This window comes from Hippoglossus hippoglossus, chromosome 6 (assembly GCF_009819705.1).
Source record: "Hippoglossus hippoglossus isolate fHipHip1 chromosome 6, fHipHip1.pri, whole genome shotgun sequence".
In the NCBI taxonomy this organism is placed as follows: Eukaryota; Metazoa; Chordata; class Actinopteri; order Pleuronectiformes; family Pleuronectidae; genus Hippoglossus; species Hippoglossus hippoglossus.
The window spans coordinates 13,591,310-13,607,562 of NC_047156.1; the positions used below are offsets into that span (position 1 = coordinate 13,591,310).

Genomic DNA, 16,253 nt, shown 5'->3' on the forward strand with positions numbered 1-16,253 from the left:
AAATGACAGTGTGAGTTGGGGCCTTTCACATCATCTACCTGGCAAATATTTAACCAATTCCATTGCTTCATCTACCTACATCAAATTCCACTTAACCTTACTTCACCAGGAAGTACGACTCAGTGTCAACACTTATACCAGGAAGAGCTCGGGGACATTTATTAAAAACGAGCAGTAAAACAAAACCTTATCTCGTTAATGCCCCAGTGATTTACAACATGTCCAGATTACACTAACAAGAGCAAACAGTGAAGATGACGTCTGGTTTCCTTTATTTACATCCTGATTTTAAATTAACAAAACACTGACTGAAACACCAACACAATGGATTGGAGGATACTAAGCATGAAAACAAACACGTTGAGATCAACATGCAACTGGTGATCATGACTGTGTTTTTGGTATTTTTCTGAAAACGTTACCTTTAAAATTAAGCTGAGGACAACACAGTGGATTCGAAGAACATTGACGTAATCTTACTGTTTTCATATTTTGATAATGGACAACATTTTACACTATTATCATCATGTCCAAGTTGTTTGAACGCAATCCGTTTGATTTCTTTTGGACTTAAGGCAGGAGGGTAGCTAAGAGAAGCTAGTGCCAGTGTTTTGGGAGCTTTTTTTTTTCAAGTTAACACACATGCATAGAAAAACTAAAAGGGTATTCTCATCCTATTTCTTGTTATTATAATGAAAACATAATATTGACACAAGAAAGGAAAAGTATAAAAGAATAGGAAAACATGCAGACAAAGGACTGTACAACATTAGCATATGGTGCAACTTATATATTGCATAAATTATAGTATATATTATAGTATTTCCCCAATAATTTGACTTTTTTGTTTGTTGTTATTTTAGAAATAAGGTCCAAGAGATACTGTGGATAAACAATCAATAAAGAATATTAGGGGTGGTCTCCAGCACTCTGGCTTTATGTATGTTTCATTTGTCAATAAGGCAAATAAGCCACAGATGCCTATGTCTCAGGAGGAAGAGAGGATTGTTCCTCTTACCAGACGGCCGGTGGTTTGATCCTCACTTCTGCCAATCAGCATTCCAAGGTACTGAACCCCAATTTGCTACAACAATGGTGTGTAGTAGTAAAAACGCTGTGCATTGAAGCGCTGTATGGAACGAGTGTGTGTGAATGGGTGAATAAGACTTGTGCTGTAAAGTGAAAATCCATTGAATATAATAGAAAAGTGTATATATAAATACAGTCCTTTTACCATTTACCATAGGCTTGGGAGGCCTGTACCTTGTGAGTAAGTGTTTGTGGAGCTTGACTATAGATTACATAAAGATGGATGACATAAGTCCTTCTCACAAGTTAAGCCAAAACATCTTGCCCCCTGGTGGCTGGCTGCAGTACAGGCCATTTATCCCACCTCCTATATGTCAATGGTTGGGAGACTGACGAAACTAAAAAAATCAAAGTACAAGTCAAACTAAATCTTCTCAGAGATGATTTCTATCATTCTTGGTATATTAGTTATTATCACACTGTTGTTTATTCAAGTGTTAACTTTTCCCAGTACATTTGATTTCAATAAGTTATTTGATCATGTAAAAATGGGGTGAAAAGTCATGATTGACAGCTGAGACTGACTCCTGATTGGTCGCCACCGAGGCTCCATCCCCTTATTGCTACAATCACTACTGGCTCCCAATGAGCAAGATGGCAGCGTTCACATCCCACCATCCTTTTGGCTTCCTACCTGGATATTAAAGGAAGTGGAGATGCATCAATCTTTATGTTCAGTCAATGAGTTTGACACTCAACATATTGGTAATACATCACTGAAGTACCTCCTTAATAAAAGTCTAATGGGACCTGAGCAAGATTATACACCCTGAGGTATGAGCAGACAGGGTTGAACAATGGCAGCAGCAGTGATCAGTTAGGGGCCCCTTTACTCCCAGTGGCCCCCCGAGTATGCACATGTTTCCTATTTGATTTCGGTGTTAGCATGCTGCTTTACCTTTCTACTTGAGACAGATGCAGTAAACAGATGTGCTTGCAGCAGCCGAGCCACAGATAATCTCCTCCTGCTTCTCCTGAGAAACCACAGACTGTGTTGAGTCGTCCCTCGCCTGTAAGACAACGCCGTGGGTTTGAGTCCCTCCTGGCGCAGGAAGAGGAAAACGAAGTTGACGCTAGTAGCTTGTAGCTTAGCCATGGAACCCTGCCGCAGCCAAACCTAGCTCCCCGACGCTCAGCGCACACACCCAACAGCCTGTCCGGCTAATGTGCTGGAGCTGTTAAACACCACCGGGTCCGATGGTGAGCGAACTCGTGCATCCATATGGTTTTATCTTTGGGTTTGGATACATTATTTGGGCGGTAGCATGTCGCTAAGCTAGGCTGCTAACCCTGTGGCTGGGCTCCGTTATGTAGCCACTTCGCTAACTGACACGGCTAACGTCAAAACAGCTGGTGTTGTCCAGCCCCACAGTTCAGAGTCGCGTCAGTTTAATGTCCAATCACTTGTTTTGTCTTTGGACGTTCGCGTTGTAGCCTCGCCAACGATAAATTGTTCATATACGCAACGCTTAGCTTGCCATGCTAACTGGAGCTAGCGTTTTGACGTTAGCCAGCTGCTAAGTGGTCTGTCAGAGAGTAGAGCAGGGACGGACTTTAAAAGTTTTGCCCGCTGTGTCCGCTGAGTGCAGTGGAAGCTAACCGTGCGTGTGTTTCTGCAGGTTCATGAGACTGTGCAGCCATGGGTGACATGAAAACCCCCGATTTTGACGATCTCCTGGCCGCCTTTGACATCCCAGATGCCACAGGGTTGGATGCCAAAGAGCCCATCCAGGGGAGTCATGAGGAGACGGAGAGTCAGCTGAAGCACACGGGGATATGTCTGGACGACGGCCTGTTGAGCAACCAGGCTGTCACAACACCAGACATACCTGTTGTGAGTGTTATTGTGAAAAACACAAGTCGTCAGGAGTCGCTGGAAGATTTTGGTGACAGGCTTCACTCTGGATCGGCACAGCAGAACGGATTCAGGGGACAAGAGACCTCGATTGACCCTGTTGAAATAACCAACTCTGGCTTCTCCAAAGCACTCGCCTCCGCTCTGAACGGGGAGAGTTCCAGAGAGTTTATCGGAAAGGCGCCGGTTCAGGCCAAACCTGATGGAAGAGCAATATTTTCCCACTCCCTTTCTAATTTTAGCCCCATTTCCAGTCCTGAGTCTGAGGACACTCGGTGTAGTCGTGATGAAATGCATCCAAAACAAGAGAGACCCTGTTTCCCAGATGCTCCAGTGTTGGTGGAGCCTTCGATGCCAGACATTCGAAAAAGTTTGGACCTCAGCATGTTTGATGACTGTCCAAATGACTCTAATATACCCACAAACACTCAAAGAAGCGGAGCTGATAGTAGTAGGAGTGAGGAGCTGTCGGACATCTGTGGCAGCAACGAAATAGATGTAACACTTAGATCACACAGTGCACTTCCCCGGCTAAGCTGTAACCAGAACTTTATTGAGACCAACTGCAATTCTGGAGCCATGATGGATGTTCCCACCTCTTATCCTCTTGCTAAATCTCAGACATCTAAGTTATCCTCTTGCCTGGAGGCTTTGGTTGCCCTGAATGCTAGAAAAGATCCCAGCGAGCCAACGAATCCCAGAGAGACGCTATCAGCCCACAACGACTGCATGAAAGCCAGCCCCAAGGTACCCATATCCCCACTGAGCCCCAGAAGTCCACTTGAAGCTGTGAAACGTTTAATGAAACCCCCCGATAGCCCCATGAGCATCTGCAGTGATAGCAGTGGCAAAGCATCTCCCGCAGTAGCATCTGGGTCACCCCCTTTAATACCCAGGGTCAGAATTAAGACCATCAAAACCACAACTGGGCAAATCAAGCGCACAGTGACCAGTGTGCTGCCTGATTCAGAAACAGACGAAGTTCATTCTACCAATGAATCCTCTCCATCTCATAGTATGATTAGTGAGGACTCTTACTGTAACATGTCTCCTCATCAGTCTCAGAGTGCAGCTGCTGATGTTGGAATACAGAATAAAAGCTCCACGACTAGTGCATCTTCACCAAAAGTCTTACACAAGAAACCCGAAGCAAACCCCAAAAGGTCAGGCACAAAACAGTCCACGACAGCATTTCATAATACTAGCAGTCCTGTCAAAAGGTCTGGTGCACATCAGGGGCCGAAACCAAAGAGAGTGTCAGCCACAACAGGCCAGACAACCAGCACAAGCTTCCTTCCCAAAGCAATGCACTTAGCTAGTTTGAACCTGGTCCCTCACAGCGTTGCTGCTTCAGTAGCGGCACGCTCCACCTCTCACCAACAAAACCAACCCACACTCTCCTCCACCGTGTACAGCACAGTCCCGCTGGTGCATCAGGTCAAAACAGCCAAGCCCAACCCTCGCACGTCCATTCCTAACACAGCAGCAGGAACCTTAAACAGACTGTTGAACAATGCCAACCCTGTGCCTACGTACGTGCCCAACCTGAACCCCCCTCCAGAGAGCAATATCAACCTACCGCCACGGGGGTACTGCTGCCTCGAGTGCGGCGACTCCTTCGGGGTGGAGAGGAGTCTTGCGTTTCACTACAGCAGGAGGAGCGTTCACATTGAAGTAGGATGTACACACTGTGCAAAGACGATGGTGTTCTTCAACAAGTGCGCCTTGCTGGCACATGCCCGGGAGCACAAAAACAACGGCATGGTGATGCAGTGCACGCAGCTCCATATGAAGCCCATAGCAGAGGAACAAATGTTTGCACCCCTGAGCACCGAACCTGTGAATGCCGACTCGTACGCCTCGCCGTCACCCTCAGCTAAGAGCCAACCTGTGCTGCCCTTATATCCAGACAACCATATTCGCCACAGACTCCGATGCTTGGAGTGCAACAAGCAGTTACCTGACTACAAAGCACTCGCAGGACACTACCAGAGACTGTCAGAAGATGTGGATGAACTAGTGAGTTTCAGCAAAATATTTAAGGCTTTTAATGTATTTTCCAATTCTTACACTTCTCTCTTGTTTTCTTTTTTTAAACACAGATATGTAAGGTGTGTTCAATGCTGCTACCTAACAAGTGTAGCTTCAAAGCTCACCAACGCATCCATGCACACAAATCACCTTACTGTTGTCCTGAGTGCGGCGCCCTGAGTCGCTCCGCAGACATACAGAAGCACGTCAAGGAAAACTGTCTGCACTACGCACGCAAGGCTTGGTACAAGTAAGCTTCCAAACATGAAATGCTTTAATAAAAAGTCTCAGTCAATACAGTGTTAGAGAAATGTGGCATTATGTTTCCTCATTTTTCCCCAGATGTCTTCACTGTGATATGGTTTTCAAGACCTTTCAAGGACAAAAGGCTCACATCGAAGAGAAACACTGCGCGGTCTTCTACAAGTGCTCCATGTGTCCAGTGGCCTTAAAGACGTCTGACAGCTGTGAACTGCATTTGAAAAATAAACACGCCGGTAGCAAATCAACTCCTCAGTAAGTTAACGACACATGACCTGACTTATAAAGAAAAATGGTACATTTTGTTTTACAGTTTATTTTAATGGTGTTCTCTTTGGTTTGCAGGTTAATCTTTAAGTGTTCTTGTGAGACCATCTTCAAGAAAAAGCAGTCACTGATTCAGCATTTCCATCAGAACGCCCACAAGCGTGTCACTTGTGTGTTCAAGTGTCCAGAATGTAACTCAGTCTTTCCACAAAAGCAGTTATTAATGCAACACTTCAAGGTTTGTTTCTTTGTACATTTAATTAAGATATGTTAATTAGTTGAGCTCATTTAGCTCCCAGTGATCAGTGTGTGTTTAGGTTTAATTTAGTTCTGTAGTAAGACTCGTACTATACATTTACCCATGTATGTGTTAAAAAGAAATAAGATGTGGTTACTAACTTTCATTATTCCCATGAAAATTGTACATTGAAACTGTTATTACTTTGTCTCAGGATTTAATCTGCAAAACCTTGCACATGATGCTGGGAAATCCCCAACGTCAAGTCAAGTGTCTATCTCATATGTTGTTAACGTCTTGAGATTTTCACTATGGACTGTTTATATTTTCTCTTCTGCAGAGTGTGCACGTTGGAAACACGACAGCAGAGACGGAGAAGAACAGTAAACAATCTGACAAGACAGACGGCCAACAACAGAAGAGTCACAATCCTGTCAAACCCGCAGAGAATCCCCGAAAAAAGGCTAAGCAGGACAGCAGACCCCGTGTGAAGCCCACTGGCTGGACGTGTGTGGAGTGTCTCCAGTGGTTCCCCGAGAGAGAATCCTATGTTTCTCATGCGAAGAACAAACACGGCAAGGTAGGGGATCATGAATATTTATTCTCATAAAATATAAAGAGGTCCAATGACAAATAAGACCTCTTGTCTCCAAATCAAACGTTAAACTGGAATGGCACTGAGTAGATGCCTCCTCCAAGGCCCTGCACTCCCCTTAAAATCTATCAAGCTGCACCACATTTCAAGCACTCATAGTTATCAGTCCCATAGATATCCCATAGGGTCATTTCTTCATCAGGATCCATTCATTATTCTGTCTGGATCCACACCAATATTTATTAGCTTCTCGTCATCCACCAAGTGCCATGGAAATTGGTTCAGTAGCTTCTATGTCATCCTGCTGACAAACTAACCAATGGACAGGGGTGTAACCAAACAATTATTCTGTCAGCAGACAGACAAAACATCATGGGATAAAAAACCTCTCATGTAAACTAGTCTGAACAATGTAGGTTGGGAGAAATAAAATACATAAAGCAATGAATTCTGCACGTTCCCTCTGCCTACTCTTCATGTAGTCTACCTGAAAACTGTATAAACATAAACCAGTCCAATAGTTTGAGTGGTAATTCTGTAAGTCGTCCTGATTTAAAGCGGGGAACTGTTTTCCATCCCAGTTGATTTGGCAACACCTGGTAATAGAAAATGCAGTTTGATACCACAGCTCTCAGCATTCTGGAGGTCAGCAATGCAAATTATTGTCATTTTAATAAAGAAATCAGGAAATAATTGGCCTGTTTCTAGTTATCTGTTAACAACCTCATTCCTATTATGAGTCTGTAGGGAAGTAGCTACTCCGCTGAGAAGTTGAAGTGTCTCCTCTAGCTCTTCAACCAGTGACCCACAGTGGCTTCTTCTTCTTCTTGTTCCTTTACTCCCTGCAATATTTCAAACAGCAGAAAATGAAATGAAACCCTTTTAAAGTGAAGTTGCTACAAAAGGAAATGTTCAGTTTGCACCGTCAGCATCTCGATGCATCATTTTCTCCTGAAATGTTGCCACAGACGCGCAGTAAACATATACAAGTATTTCCATGCTCTCAGTCACCATTGTATTAGCTCATGCTGTGATAGATTTTTAACTCCTTGGCGTTTGCCACTTAAAGTCCCCGACCAGCCACTCTCCTTTCAGCAGGGCAGCATGTATGGTGCTGAAAGGAGAGATGACTTCAGTGAGCCCTGCAGCAGAGGTCAGAGTAGGTGCTGATTGATTGGATGGATGCTGCCAGTGCATGAGACGAGCTGCTGATGTCTAGATATCTGTTGGGAATTTCAAATTATCCCTAAAAGTTATGCCAAAGTTTTCTCTTGTTGCTATTTCTCAGCTACCTCTTTTGTTTTTAACTTTTTCTATATTATTTCTACTCCAACAGTCGGTGAAGAAGTATCCATGTAGACATTGTGAGCAGTCCTTCAACTCTCCAACCAGTCTACGGAGACACATTCGCAATGACCACGATGGCAAAAAGAAGAATTACACTTGTTGGTAAGATTGTTATATTTGGACATGAACTAATCAGTGTTGTAGAAAATATCTAATGTCCATTCCTTCTTTATAAATTAAGGTATTGCACGGACACGAAGACAATATTCACCTCGAGTGTGATGTTGAAGAACCACATCAGTCTAATGCACGGAATCAAAAATCCGGATCTTGGCCAGATGCCGAAAACAGCCACCCAGGAGTCAAAAAAGGCTTTGGGCAAGGTATTTGTTTATTTGTTTTTTAAGCCTAAACAACAAAAAAATACAAACGTTATTGATGATTTTAAAGTGTGTGACCTCTGTGACCTTCAGGGACTTGTGTCAGAAAGACCGGCTGTTGTCAAACAGGGGAAGCAGGGACAGGATCTCACGGGGAGTCTCGAGGCTCCGTCAGCGAAGCGTCTGAAATCTCAGTTCCGCTGTTCAAAGTGTGGTTTCGTCACAGACGACAGCACACAGTTCCAGCAACATATACCTCAGCATAAAAGTGATGAAAACACTCCCCAGTGCCTTCACTGTGGCCTGTGTTTCACATCTGGGCTGTCTCTCAACAGACATCTTTTTATTGTACACAAAGTCAAAGACAAAGGCGAAGAGGGGACGGGGGATAGAAAAGAGAAGGAGGTGGAGGTTAGGGAGAAGGAGGAGGATAATCAGCCAGTCAGATCTGCAGAGACTGACGAGGTTAATAATTCGTTACCAGAGCTACATGAAACGGAACCGACACAGGCAGGAGAGCCAGCGAATCTGCACTTTGACAAGACCACGGACTGTAATTTAAAACTGAGCGCTCACACGCCAACAGTCTCTCTGCGGTAACGGCAACCGCCTCGACACCTGTTAAAAGTGTCAGTGATGTCTTTTCCTTGTGAACTGTGTTTTTCATGTAACGAGGGCTGCTTGACATTAATGCATGGAGGTGGTACAGAGAGTCTGGGCCTCTTCGTTTTTCAAATGGCCTCTCATGTTATTCAGTATATTCAAGCAGATCCTTAACATTTAAGAACAAACAGTATTTTCATAAACGAGAGGACAAATTAATATTCATATTTTAAAATTTATTTAACTTTGCATGTTGGTATTGTATTCTTCTTGCCTTCCAAGCATACAGCAAGTGCACTCATATTACAGCTGAAGCCTTTTCTTTCCATTTCTTTCTATTTGTTTGTTTGTTTTCATCCCCCCCAACTGGAGACTCAGGAACACCTTGTTAGTTTTTAGGTCTCGTATTGGTTGATGTAACAGTGACGGGGTGGATTTTTCGCTTTTTGTAACCAACGGTAAATTTAAACCTCTTAAATTTTGTCTGAAGTATTTAACGCTACACATTATTACCTGAATGGGATTCAGGTTGCAGTCTTTATGTTGAACCCTATTGCAATTATTTTTGCAGTACGAAGTTAGAATTTTAGTCGCCATTTATCAGAAAACTGTGTAGTTTGGTATTGGTTTAGAATCAGTCCTTCTGCATTTATGGTAAACAGTTATATTTTAACAAGTATCCTGTATGGTCAGCTACAGAAATTAGGCTATACAGAAGAAAAAGAGTTTGACAATTTGAGCTTTCTGAAATCCTTTTTCCTTTTACGGTTTATTGAATGTGTTTGATTTGTGGCTGCATGTGTTGTCCCAGATCTGGCCTTTTCTTTTTCTTAAAAAATAAGATTTTTATTTGAAAGAGCATTTAGGTGAAACGTGGAGAGGTATTGTATGTTGTGGCGCAGCAGTATTGAAAATACCTCAAATTACCAGAAGTGTATTTTTAGGCAAGTGAACGGTCGATGTAATGTCAAATCAGGGTACATTGTTTTGGATAATCCAGAGCAGGCATGGAAGTGAAGTGTGGCGGGATACGGAGACGATGTTTTAGAAATCAGGACCTGGTAACAGGAAGACACTCATAATAATAATGAAAAAACACATCAGACAAAAATAAATATCATGGTTTCTTCTCACTCACATGTCCTGATTTGTAAAGCAGCGCCGAAATGTTTTGTAATGAACACGTGACAGTTCCTACCTCCATGGTAAATGGCAGTGATTGTTAAACGTTGAAAGGCTTTTGAAGAGTCGCAGGTAATCTCAGTGCAATGTAATAATGAGTTTATAAAATGTGTATTGTTCCACATTATTCAATTTTATAAATTATTTTGGGAATGATAGTGAGGATATTCGGTCATATTGACTCAACTGGCGAGGGAACTTTTCTATGTAAGTGCTACACGAGCGCTCTTATTTCTGTCTAATCCTTAAATCACCACGCTGCAGCTGTCAGTCTGCGGAGGCTGAAAAGAACGATTCTTTTGTAATGCTTGTGGAAAGAGATTTGTACTTTTGATACTGTGTACAGTGAGGACTTGTATAGGAAAGTAACGTGTACATACAGTAGCCAATGAACCCTAGATTCACAACATTTCTTAAGCCATTACATCTGTTCAGCATGCAGTGGCCCATGTGCCTTGCTGTTATGTTTACGTAAAGTACTTACAAATAAATCGGTGCATTTAATTACAATTCTGCTTTGTGTCTTCCTCATGTGTCACAGACCCATGTCTGTATTGAACTGCTGGAGGCTCCTGAGGAGAGTATTGGTATTTGGGAGTGATAATTAGTGGTTTTGCATGGAGGTCGCATACTTGTCGTCACTGCAAGTCCAAATGGCACAAGGCACTCTAATGTGCATCCAATAAGAAACCAGCCGCAGATGCGTGACTTCATTTCATTAGAATATTAAGCCCGTCCTTTCTCACTATAACTGCCTGTCCAGAGGAGAAGAGCAGAGAGACTTTTAATTAACCGGCATCAGGTTGTGACCAACACGTCGGAGGAATGACAGGCACTTTGACCAGAATCTGCCGAGCGGGACTCCTGTCTTCTTTCATCCTCATCTCATACTTTGCCATGGCATCTTCAATGACTCTTGATTTGACTGAGCTGAGAAATAAAGTTTCAAAGCTCAAGGTGAATCCCAGGAGCAACCTGTGGGCAACGGGTAAGAAAAAACAAACCTCTTTCTATCATATTTGTTATTCCTGGTGTGCACTTTTAATGGTTTTCATTGAGATTTCATGTTTTGATCACTTCAGGGCACTTCATGGGAAAGAAAAGTGTTGTGGATGGTTCTTTTATGGAGTCGGCTTTTGAAGATGTAAATGTTCCTGCTGAAGTCCGACCTGTTAGTCCTCTGCGCACAGTGGAAGACCTGCAGGCGCTGCTCATTCTGATGCTTGAAACTGCTCAACGCACTCATGAGAACCAGGCTCTGAAATGTTGGTTCATTTTTGTTATTATTTGTATTATTATTTTAGCAATTACTAAGTCGTCAACTGTACAACTGATTGTCTTTTTCATTATTTTAGTGTTGGAGGAGACCCTGCTTGAGGAGCATTAACCAGCATCAGTGCCACAATATGAAATCCTAAAGATGAAGAAGAAAAAACAAGTGCTGATATTTTTCTGTTTTTCTGCACTGCTTTATTCTTGGGCCCATTTATTTGAACCTCTTATTCATGTGTCATCTGTTAATAAACTAATAATAAAACCCAGTTCAGTTGTCAGTTGATTTTGTCTCCCACCTTAAACATATTGTTTTTATTGTTTTACTGGAATTGCAAAGAATATAATGTAACGGAAGTATATGGTTAAGTAAAAGATATTTTTCCACACTGATATGGAGGTAAATAAAATCATGAGTGTTATATTTGTTTTTGTAGCGTGTGGCTGGTTGTCTTCAAAACCGTTTCATTGATCGTATCTGGGCGAAAGAGTCGTCCTCCTAAATGTCCAGGTGATGAAGGGTACATGGTTGTTTTTATATTTCTAGTAAACACAGGAAATATTAGGATAATTCAATATTCTGGTACTGAACCCATTCTGGTTTGTACTCCAATCCAGAAGGTGGCGGTAATGCTCCCAAACTGTCTGCCATTGTACAACCAGAAGCAAGTGTCATCATGCCTCCCATCCCCATGGCCAGTTTATTTTGAGGAGTCGCAGCAGCCATGCCTCTGGTCGTGATGTGCGGTTTCCCCTGTAGCGGCAAAACGCGACGGGCGGAGGAGCTGAAGGTTCATTTCGAACACAGCTCGAAAGTCAAGGTGCACATTGTGGGAGACGGAGCTCTGGGTGTTGACAAAAACAGTGTTTACGCAGGCAAGTGAATCCAACCACGTCCAACTTCCTGTAGCCACCTGGTGTATGATTTAGTTCCTGTGACTGTTGGAGGCTACTTATACATCTTAGCCGCCCACCAAAGCCTTCACATCTTTAATTCAACTTGAGCATCTCAATCTAAACTTAGCCAATTCAACTTGTAGAAGAACAACTGTGGGACCAGTTGGTTAACATGACTTGTTGTTAAGGTGGACTGATCTCCGTAGTGATGTTAGGTCCGCCGATGGATGACTATAACACATCCTGAGAACCTAGAGAGAGATGGAGCACATGGGTTTATTTAGAAACTGGGCAGGGTTGAATTCACGTTATTTTGAAAGAGGTTTGGCGTGAAGCGTCCCCATCATTGGTCTTTGATGAAGGTTCCAACTATTTGACCAATCACTGATCAGGATTATATTTCAGATCTTCTCCCTTCATAATAAAAGGTTTCCTGTGTATTATATGTCAGTGACAGTGTCCTACATGACTGACATGGTGTCAGTGTATAAAGTTATTCAATCAGCTGTTGGAAGATATTTCCATCTTTTTACGATATTGCTTCGATTTGATAAAGATTATCATCAAAACATTCAAACTTTTCACTTCCAGTTGAAGTTGAACTGTTCTCCACAGTATTTTACCGGCTGAATTAAAGGGTCTAAGGAGATTTAATACATAAACACTTAGAGGGCTGTTCTGAATCAGGATTTATTTGAACTAACCCTGGATTTCTGCAGCAACTTAACCTTGTTGTATTTGTCCCAGATTCCCAAAAGGAGAAAAATGTCCGGGCCTCTCTGAAAGCTGAGGTAGAGAGGTGAGTTTCAGACAGAGGGTCCATCACTGAGGTTTTGCTGTCACTGCCACTTTTTAAAACATTTTATATTTGTTGTTGTTTAGAAAAGTCAACAAGGACGACATTGTGATTTTGGACTCATTAAATTACATAAAAGGTAAATAATACGATTCATAGTTTGCTTTTTAATCACTGTGATTTGTCTATGCTCTGACATTAATAACTGAAATACCTTACAGGCTACCGCTATGAACTGTTCTGTCTCATCAAACACGCACAGACACCCCACTGCCTGGTGAGTGGACTAGATATATTACTGTCTGAATGAATTATAATTTAATATTTGAATGGAAAAAAACCTTTACATTAGTCACATAAGCCTTTATACTCTCTCTTACTGAAGGTTTACTGTTTGACGTCAGATGAACAGAGCTCATCGTGGAATAACAGTCGAGAGGCTGCTGAGCGGTACACACAGGACATGTGAGTGAGAGGCCTCCGCACATAGAGTGGCTGCATGTCCATCAGTGACGTATGGGTAAAAATATAATTATGCTCTTTTCTCTTTTTACGATATGTCTCTTCTAGCTTTGACGCGTTAGTTCTTCGATATGAAGCTCCAGACTCCAGAAACCGATGGGACAGTCCTCTCTTCTCCATCCTAAAAGACGACACGCTTCCGTTTGAAGCCATCTCCGACGCACTTTTCAAAAGAAAAGCACCCCCACCTAACCAGTCTACGCAGAGTGTAAGGGACACACGTGCAGATTCATTTCCTGCCATTCTACCGTTTTTGACTGCCTGATGGTAATAAGTCCTTGTCTCTTCACAGCAACCGCTGTCGTCTGCAAACTTCTTGTACGAGTTGGACAAGATCACACAAGAAGTCTCAGTGGTATGTTTTAATCAGTTCTTTTCTGTTTGTCCATTTATCAGTCTCTCAGTTTTCTTTCTCGTTGTGTATAGTTTTTCCTGGTCCCAGTTTGTTTTGAGGAGTAGGGCCAGGCAGAAGAAAACAATGGAGGATGATTCTTTCTTTTACTTTTGAATTCTGAGAATACTGACAGCTGTTTAAGTTGCCAGTGTTCTATCTTTTCAAGCTCGTGTGGCTTCTCCTTCTGAACAGACGGTTTCCAGCACAATCTCTTCAAATTCCTACAACTAATTGTGTTTGGCGATCGCACAGTGAAATAAGTGTTCTTGAAAGCTTGAATTTAAACTTGAAATTTGTTCAATCTAGACATTTCGACCTAATTCTCAATGTTCAAAATAGAAAAATCTCCTTATTTAGTGCAACTTTATTCTTGATACTTAGACTTTTCTCTCACAATGCAAAATGGAAAAAAATCTTCCTCCTCTAAATTGTTTTTTTTCATGCCTGACGCTGATACTCTTCTGTCTGTGCAGTGTTTTACATCATATTTCCAGATCAACAAAGTGAGACTTTCAAGTTATGAATTGAAAAATACTTCATGTTCTCAGTGTAGACTTTTCAGTGCATACAAAGTTAATGCAGTTACTATAGGTTGTATCTTTTCAATATCCACCGTCCATCCCCTATGACTTAAAATAAAGTGGTGCGTGTCCTCCCTCTGCTCGTGGTGACGTCAAGGTAACTGCGTAAATGTTGTGTGTTTGCATCTCCTGTTTTGTGAACACCTTTGTCCCTGTAAGTATTTATCCATTTATTGACGCGCCTGTGATGTCATGTGGCTGCTAATAGTTTTCAGCCAATAAGAAATCACCTGCTCTGTCCGCTTGATTTTCTATTGAGTCCAGCAGGTAGTGGCCTGAAATAGTTTGTTCATTTTAGCAACCGAAATGTTTTCATTCAAACACTAGTATTTTAAACAACTTTCCTGTTAATTAGATGAAGAAGAAGAAGCTCAGTGTGTACTATTGGACTCCCAACAGTCCAAAGCCCCTGGGAAGTTGTATTTCTCAGTAGGAACATTATCTACTGTATTTAATGTGTCATTTTTTAATTTTCAGGCAATTTTTAACGCACAGAAGACAAGTGTTCCCGGGGATCTCATATCAGTTCCAGGAGCTACAGAAAAGATATCCTTTCTCACATGTACACAGTGTTATTTAAAACTCCATTTTCTTTTCTCATTAAGCAGCTTTTTTTGTTGGCTACGTTTTTCATGTTTGCCTCCCTGTGTGACGTCACACGTCCAGGTAGCGGTGATCCGTCAAGGCTAATGACTGGTGACTCATTTTCATCATCTGCCTTTGTAAAGCAAGTCATTCCCCCACCAGTGGGAGGCAAAGCACTCTATATCAAATGACCTGTTAGGGGATGGTGGATGAATGCATGTCCATCAAAGAGCTCAGAAGAAAGCTACAGCAGCCGATCACTGTTAAAGGTCCTGGCTGTAATAAAATACTGTGGGATATATATTTATATATATATATATATATATATAGAGGGAGAGAGAAACCAAATTACACGGATTAGTTGATTTTTATTGGCACACTTTCTCAAAAGCAAACACTTAAATCTTTCTTTTTGAAGGCGTTGATCAAGAGCAGAAACCACCTTAAAAGAACATTAGATTCTGCACTGGTCCGCCTTTAATGACACACTTTGAATTTCTAAGTAATGACGGAGACATTCAGCACTTTGTGTTGTGTGGCTAATGCTTCCTCCTGAAAGACGTGAGGTGTGATACTGTGACCTTCAGATACTGTGTTCAGTTCCTCATCTCTTCTTCATACTGTTGAGGAGGAGGATTTTCTGTCTTCATGTGAGAACAGCTTGTACTCAAACGTCCTTAACCTGATGACGAACATCGAGCTCACCAGGGGCATCAACATGGCAGAGCTGCGGAAACTACGGCGCCAGTTTATCAGCTACACCAAGACGCACCCGACAGAGAACATAGGGAAAATCTCCAACATGTTTGTGCAGTATTTAAATAAGAGCCTTCACTGAAAACTACTATCTCTGGCCGGTTTTTTGTTCCAAATAAATGTATGTAAATATTTATTGCCTGTTTGTGTGTTATTGGCCATTTTAGATAAATCTACTCAAATCTGAAATACCAAAAGCAGTACGATTTAATGAGAATACATTAGTCATTACCAGAAAAAGAGTATTAAAGAAAGTACAATTACTTGTACCTGTGTTATTTACAAATACATTTTTTTGACACACCAGAGAAAAAAACTAATGGATTTAAAAAGAAATTCCAAAGTAAACTGCTAACTGGCTCAGTTTGGATGAAGATGAAACACCGAAGATGATAGATGGATGGATGGATACATGTGTTACAGAAGCGAGGTATCAGGCACAGAACACACTATGCAAATTTTAAAGAATAAAAATATGAACATTGTACATAGAAAAAGCAATGTGCACAGTATAAATATGGAGTACAACATGGTAAGAGGAAGAGTGAAAAGGTCAAACAGTGCAGAGAGTTGTCTGTCAGACGGAGGTGAAGTGTTTCAGAGTCCAATGGCTTCTGGCAGGAAAGATTTCCTGTAACAGGGTCCTGTGGAGAAGTAAAGGT

At 41.9% G+C, this 16,253-nt stretch overlaps 2 protein-coding genes across 2 annotated transcripts; both read left to right on the top strand.

Annotated features, from left to right (window-relative positions):
* Positions 1 to 1,616: 1,616 nt before the first annotated feature.
* On the top strand, positions 1,617 to 10,298 carry znf592 (zinc finger protein 592). Its single transcript, XM_034587654.1, has 9 exons — positions 1,617 to 2,289; positions 2,709 to 4,963; positions 5,047 to 5,225; positions 5,318 to 5,491; positions 5,582 to 5,741; positions 6,082 to 6,321; positions 7,673 to 7,785; positions 7,865 to 8,006; positions 8,097 to 10,298. Exons 2-9 carry the CDS (start codon positions 2,729 to 2,731, stop codon positions 8,601 to 8,603), a joined length of 3,750 nt encoding a protein of 1,249 aa, XP_034443545.1. The 5' UTR covers positions 1,617 to 2,289; positions 2,709 to 2,728; the 3' UTR covers positions 8,604 to 10,298.
* Positions 10,299 to 11,724: 1,426 nt separating this feature from the next.
* Positions 11,725 to 15,725, top strand: kti12 (KTI12 chromatin associated homolog). The gene is made up of 9 exons (XM_034586971.1): positions 11,725 to 11,936; positions 12,705 to 12,756; positions 12,840 to 12,892; positions 12,975 to 13,030; positions 13,139 to 13,218; positions 13,324 to 13,483; positions 13,568 to 13,630; positions 14,728 to 14,796; positions 15,530 to 15,725. The coding sequence occupies exons 1-9, from the start codon at positions 11,786 to 11,788 to the stop codon at positions 15,671 to 15,673; spliced, it is 828 nt and encodes a 275-aa protein (XP_034442862.1). The 5' UTR covers positions 11,725 to 11,785; the 3' UTR covers positions 15,674 to 15,725.
* Positions 15,726 to 16,253: the final 528 nt, after the last annotated feature.

What these genes read in the sequence shown, in the direction of transcription:
- kti12 (XM_034586971.1), top strand. Translation starts at nt 11,786, where the DNA reads ATGCCTCTGGTCGTGATGTGCGGTTTCCCCTGTAGCGGCAAAACGCGA. An exon ending in CTCATTAAATTACATAAAAG is followed by an intron (nt 12,893 to 12,974) that starts GTAAATAATACG and finishes AATACCTTACAG; the next exon opens with GCTACCGCTATGAACTGTTC. An exon ending in TTCCAGGAGCTACAGAAAAG is followed by an intron (nt 14,797 to 15,529) that starts ATATCCTTTCTC and finishes CTGATGACGAAC; the next exon opens with ATCGAGCTCACCAGGGGCAT.
- znf592 (XM_034587654.1), top strand. Translation starts at nt 2,729, where the DNA reads ATGGGTGACATGAAAACCCCCGATTTTGACGATCTCCTGGCCGCCTTT. An exon ending in CAGAAGATGTGGATGAACTA is followed by an intron (nt 4,964 to 5,046) that starts GTGAGTTTCAGC and finishes TTTTAAACACAG; the next exon opens with ATATGTAAGGTGTGTTCAAT. An exon ending in GCACGCAAGGCTTGGTACAA is followed by an intron (nt 5,226 to 5,317) that starts GTAAGCTTCCAA and finishes ATTTTTCCCCAG; the next exon opens with ATGTCTTCACTGTGATATGG.